Raw genomic sequence first — 6166 nt, forward strand, 5'->3', positions numbered from 1 at the left:
ATTTGTCATTTATACCTAAAGGAAGCTGAAAAAATAAAAATTCCTGATGTTGCAGAAATAAACTGTAATATATTATTATTTCACTCATATTTAAATAAAAACCAGAAAATTAAAAATAAAACCCAAACTGAAACAAAGCAAAAATTTTAAAATGGTAAACATCTTACATAATGAAATATGCATCTCAGCATTAACAGTTAAATAGAGAATGAACTGCTTTAATTAAAAAAAAATCCTACAAAAAAAATGTATGAATGATTTAAAATCTAAAACTTCTGTTTGTTCAAAAAACGACAAATGTTATAATGACTGTCACCTCTGAAGAGCTAGATTCAGTGTCAGTGAAACTGTTGCTGCTAAATCTTATTGGAAAACAAGATGCCACATTGTCACCTGGAATTGCTTGTTCATATCTGGCCCTGAGGATGTCATTTCTGTCTCTGAATGGCATAGAGGTAGTCCGTCCAGGGCAGAGTCAAGATTCATTTGTAGGTGATATGTGCAGAAAACCACACCTGCCCCGACCACCTGCAAAGATGGCTAGAGAGTGGATGATTTAGGCAGGCCTTAGAAAGGACTTCAGAGAGACCACAAAACCCTGTAGGACACATTCAGTGGATGACTGCTGAGCACCATTGTTCCATTCGTACTACTGCATGAAAGTATCCCAAACTCAGTGGTTCAAAACAACTCTTTTATCAAGCTCAAGGATTCCATGGGTCAGTAATTTAGGAAGGACTTGTCTAGATAGTTCTCCCCTGGGATTTCTCATGCAGTTGTGGTCAGGTATTGGGCTTGGGCTTTAGTATCTGAAGGATTGACTGGGCCAGACATGGCTGCTAGTTGATACTATTGGTTGGTGCTCTCCTGGGACTGTCATATTTGTCTATACCTGGCCTCTCCATGTGGTTTGAGTGTCTAAACTTGGCCTCTCTATGTGGCTTGGCTTCCTCACAGAATGGGAGGCTCAGGGAAGCTGGACTACTTACGCGCTAGCTCAGGACTCCAAAATCCAGTAAGCAGAGGAAACTGCATTGCCTTGGAAGTCATACAGCACTGCTTTTCTGGATTTTGTTGATTATGAGTTAAGTCACTAAGGCCAGTTCACATTCAAGGAGGAAGGAGAAAGACCCCATCTCTTGGTGAGGGAGTTTTAAAGAAATGTGTAGACATGTAAAGCCACTGCAACCAGTCTCAATGATAGACCTATTGATTGGGAGCATAGTTCTTGCTACCTGAAATGGAGACCTAATACTTTTTTATTTCTTTATTTAGTTATTTATTTTGAAAACTTGTTTCCAACTTTGTCAATAAGAGAGCCACACTGGCTGGAATGTTAATAACATTCCCAGGGATATCAGAAGTCTCCATAGAGCTACTGATACACTTTTACAGCTTGTCAATGATCCTAGTCTTTATTTTTTATTTTTTTGCGGTACGCGGCCCTCTCACCACCGTGCCCTCTCCCGCCGCAGAGCACAGGCTCCGGACATGCAGGCTCAGCGGCCATGGCCCACGGGCCCAGCCGCTCCGCAGCATGTGGGATCCTCGCGGACCGGGGCACGAACCCGCGTCCCCTACATCGGCAGGCGGACTCCCAACCACTGCGCCACCAGGGAAGCCCAGATCCTAGTCTTTAAATGACATTTTGTGGATCTGGTCAGAGTGATAATTCTCTGGGGACAATTCCTTTCTAATATATTGATTGACACTAGTTTCAATGTTCATCTTCTTAATGTATCTCTTTTCTTTCCAAAGAGAATTCCAATTGACCAGAGGGATTTCAATTAGTGATCAAGCTGGTGGCGGAAGCGGAAAATTGCAGCACAAAGTGAGGAGAAAGCGGGACGAGGGTGGAAAAGTAATTGATGGGAGGCCAGATAGAATAATGAAGATGTAAAAGAGGAAAAACAGGATGGGAAATTGCTCAGGGCAGGTGGTTTGGCCTTTATGATAGTTTCTACATCCTATTTTCATATTTATAAAGCTTATAGATTTTGTGACTATGCAGCAATCCAAAATGTCATCAAAAATCCTAACATCAGCTCTTGTGAGACATAAGGGGTGAAATCACTAAGAATGATATGGTCTGATAAAGTCACATATATTCCTCAGCAATTCTATTCCCCACATATTAGTATTAATGCCTCCATTTGTGAAAGGGAAGAGAAAATGACTCACAATGACTGAAATGAATCAAACAATAAGGAGAATTTTGTCTGCTGCTGAAACTAAGACAAAACATGGTGGAACTGCAATCGTATTCTTCTCATATAGCTATGTCTTACCTGTGAGATCTGACATTGATAGCATTTTTCAAGTGGTAGGCTAAAAGTTACTATTAATGTAACCCCTCAAATCTGATCATCACCACGTCTTTCTTCACTCTGCAAAGATTTATTTCCCTTTCTCAATATCATTACATTGCTGCCATGCCAATGGTTAACTCAATTCCTCCACTATCCAGCAAGTTAGCCTTAGTCCAAACTCACTCAGATTCAAAATGGTCATTTCCATTTACTCTCAGCATTCCTAAAGCATTGCAACAAATAAAAGGACGGCATTTTATTTTTCTCAGATATTCGCCAAATATCCTGAGAACTGCAATTGCTAATTTTGAATCCCCTAGCACCGCAAATTCTCCTGACTGCAAAACTTTCTTAGAGATTTAACGGGTTCCTGCCCACGGAGGACAGATAAAGTACTTTCGAACCTTTGAGAATGACGCTAAAGGGAGCTGGATGAAGCGGGGGTGGCGGGGGCATGGCCGGAAGTCGGCACCAGCGCACAGGCAGGATTGGCTGCAGACTGAGAGCAATTTTGGGTATAGAATTCACTGGAATACAATGTTCCAAGACCAACTGCAGCAAATTATGGAAATATGGTGGAAATAGGTGGAAATATGACAGATTGATGAAATACTGCTGGGAGGAGGGTGGGAAAGGGATGGTAAGGAGCCTCAGCTTCGATCACTTAGAAAAAGAAATACATTTTTGTCTCATTGTTTTCTACGTTGCTTTATGTACCTGATTTGTTGGCCTCGTTTTCTAGCATATGTAATGTTTTTCAAATGTCCATATTCTCCAGTGCGGACCAGTTGCCTGAGGTAAGACAGAGAAGTCAGATCCCAGCAACACTTAAAAGCTGTAAGTTCAAGGCAAGTTCTTCAAATTGCAGAGCGTGTATCCCTTCTCTAATAGGGGCACATTCTACAGTACTTGCCTCATGAGGTTATAGGAAATTCATCTCTATTCACACAATGGTTACACTTGGTGGCTAGGGAAAGGGTTTGGGGAATTGGCGGCTTCATTGCTTATATGGAGGGAACAAGAGAAGTGTCATCAGCCTGTGGACTTGTGGAGCATGAAGGGCACCCACGCATGTCATGCAGAGGTGGGTGGGAAGGGCTTAGTCTGAGAATCAACTTTCTCTAAGCTGCCTCTTTCCTATCAGCATCTTTGCTCTCAACCCTTAAAGAAGCCCAGAGTTTGACCCCCATCCTCACGCACCCCCACTGTAGACACCATGGGTGAAAATGTAAAATGTAGATGTCTCCTGGCATCCAGGCCTCAGAGTGGAAGACAGCAGCCGCATGCAGGGGCAGGAACAAGTCAGGGAGGATGCTTTCCAGACCAGAGGCCATACATGGGAAGCAGGGTCCTTGGGTCCAGCTGATGGATCTGCACTGGAGCCCTGCACCAGCTGTGCCCCACTGCCATCAGAACTGGGGTGTGGCCTAGGCTTCTCACACAGCTGAGAGGCTAGGCACTTGGCTTTCTACCTGACGGTATGAGCCGCTGTTTCTCCTTATGCTTAAGCATTGCTATCACTAAAATTATGAAAATGTTCTACAAAAAAATTTCTGAAATTTTGCAGAAAAATTGATTTACTTCTTGGTCTTTGTGCCTAATTCTACTTACCAGTATATGTATATTCTCTGTAAATATTCTCACTTGAAGAACTTTCAAATATGTATATATGTTTAATTTTTAAACTATAGCAAATACAGATTTTTCTATTTAGGAATTTTTTATTTTTGAAGAAAGCACTAGAGCAGTGTTTGTCACTTTCTCTTTTTCTGGTTAGCTCTCTGCACCCAGTTCTACTGAAGTTTTATAGAGAATCCATATCCTGTAAACCGAACCTGTGATTTATGCTTCTGAATGAATAAAATACAACTAATGGAGTTACTTTCTTCTCAGGCAAAGTATGAAGAAACTGCAAGAGAGGCATACCTTTTATTTAAAGAAAGTTGTGAGAAAATTAGTTATAAGTGGTAGCCTTAATAACAAATTTAACACTACCTGCATCTATGGAATATGATTTGGAATTATGTAGCTTTCCCAAGCCTACCAGATCAAAGTGTATTAGAAAAAAATATAGTATTTTCCACCATATGTGGTCCATGTTGGCTGTGTACAGCTCTGGATTTTTGTGGACCTAGGTTAAGGGATGGACAGTTAAAAAATAAAGCAGACACTCAGTATTTGGGCCTGTGGAGAATCATGGGAAAGCAAAATACTTTTAATAGATTTGATTTTTAAAAGAACAAAAATAAGAATAGGAAAAGTACCATAGGGTTAATTAAAATTAATGTCTAAAGCAAGGTGAAGAATGAGACATAAATGTGGAAGCAAGATTTAAGGCTTCTGGAAGAAAAAGAAATGCTTTGTTTCAGGGTTGGCTTGCTACGTTTCCAGTTGGTCTGCAATTCATGAAATGAAGTGTGGTTTAGTTTTGTGTGATCTAGATCATATAACACGACTCCTATTTCCCTCAGTAACTTCCTCCTAACATTTATGATTTTCTGCATTTCAGGCCCCTCACTGGGTTATAAGATTGGAATGTAACTGTTAATTTTAGTTCGATGTCTTTGTGAAATGCATTCGGCTATCCACACGACATTTCTTATTTCTTGTTCCTTCAACTTGGTGTACGCATAAAACACACCATAGTGGAATTGCCTGTTGAATGCCAGCACATTCATCTGTACCTGGGGAAGGAAAAAAAAACATGGACCATCAACTCTTCTGGAACATACTACTTTAATGGAATAATATTAAGCTACAGACTGGTTTGTGCTTGTGCAGTGCTTATCTGTATTTAAATAGACATTTTCTAAATTGTGTTAAAGAAAGGAAAGCAGTAGGAAATTCAGCAAGTCTAAAGGGAGGGCATCACTCTGCAGAGAAAGGCAGACAACAGTAGTGTAAAAAGTAAGTTTGTAAAATCATAAGACAAGCTCCAAATCTCAGCAGCACTGCTAGCACCAAGATTCCTAGGAGGACTTTGGTGTGTGTGTGTGTGTGTGTGTGTGTGTGTGTGTGTGTGTGTGACTTTGTAATGATATTTATTTGGCTTCTAGCTAGTAGGCTGGTCTCATTTAGACAAAGTATTTTTCCTTGGCCACAATTTTTTAAATTTTAAGGTGGTTTTTAGGCTATTGAACTCCCTTTCAGGGTAATGTCACAGGCCTCTGGAATTTGGACCAGGTGATATTATGAGTTTCCTTAGGATGCTCTGCAGCAACTTAACATACAGCTGAATAGTGTTTTTCTGCAGAAGGCAGATCAGTAAAAGAAAATTTTCAAAAAATATTTTTTTAACTGGGGTACAGTCTGAAATGGAACAATTCCTTTATTCTTTTCCATTTAGAAAAAAGAAGAGGTACTGAGTCCCACATGTAATTCTGAAAACCTCAAGCAAAGCAGTCAGGAAGGGGAGGCCCCCTGCTCTTAGAAACCGTCACACATTTTTCCTGGCAAGGGCAGCTCCTTTAACAGCTGTCTTTGCAGCAGAAGGGCAATAGTGTGGAATTTTAAAACATCCCTAATATATGGGAATACTTGCATTGTTTTTACTTCTTTCTAGAGAATCATTGGAAAATGTCTAGAGTAGGACTTACAGGAAGACCCCCATACTGCTTTCTCAAGCCAGTTTAACCCTAAAGTGTGGGTGAATTTCAGGGTTCTCTGTTAGTTCCAATTAGACTGAGATGGAAGGATCAGTGGTTTTAGGGAAATGAATAAAGTACACTAGAAAAAAGTCTCCAGATTTGGGGAACTTTACCTGGTTACACTTCCCCAAAGTCCTCTTGTTGCACACTTCAGTAGCTCAGGAATTGGCTATAAATGGATCAAGTATTCTTCTGCCTTTTCAGGGAAAT

The 6166-nt window shown here is 40.5% G+C and overlaps 1 protein-coding gene across 1 annotated transcript in view; it reads right to left on the minus strand.

Moving 5' to 3' along the window:
- Nucleotides 1-4462: 4462 nt before the first annotated feature.
- Nucleotides 4463-6166, minus strand: part of ATP6V0D2 (ATPase H+ transporting V0 subunit d2) — a 45700-nt gene continuing 43996 nt past the window's right edge. Inside the window, exon 8 of the mRNA XM_007461725.1 lies at nt 4463-4993. Coding sequence (XP_007461787.1) covers nt 4832-4993 — 162 coding nt within the window. The 3' untranslated portion in view covers nt 4463-4831. The remainder of the gene's footprint in view (nt 4994-6166) is intronic.

This window comes from Lipotes vexillifer, unplaced genomic scaffold, assembly GCF_000442215.2.
Source record: "Lipotes vexillifer unplaced genomic scaffold, Lipotes_vexillifer_v1.1 scaffold163, whole genome shotgun sequence".
Taxonomy (NCBI): Eukaryota; Metazoa; Chordata; class Mammalia; order Artiodactyla; family Lipotidae; genus Lipotes; species Lipotes vexillifer.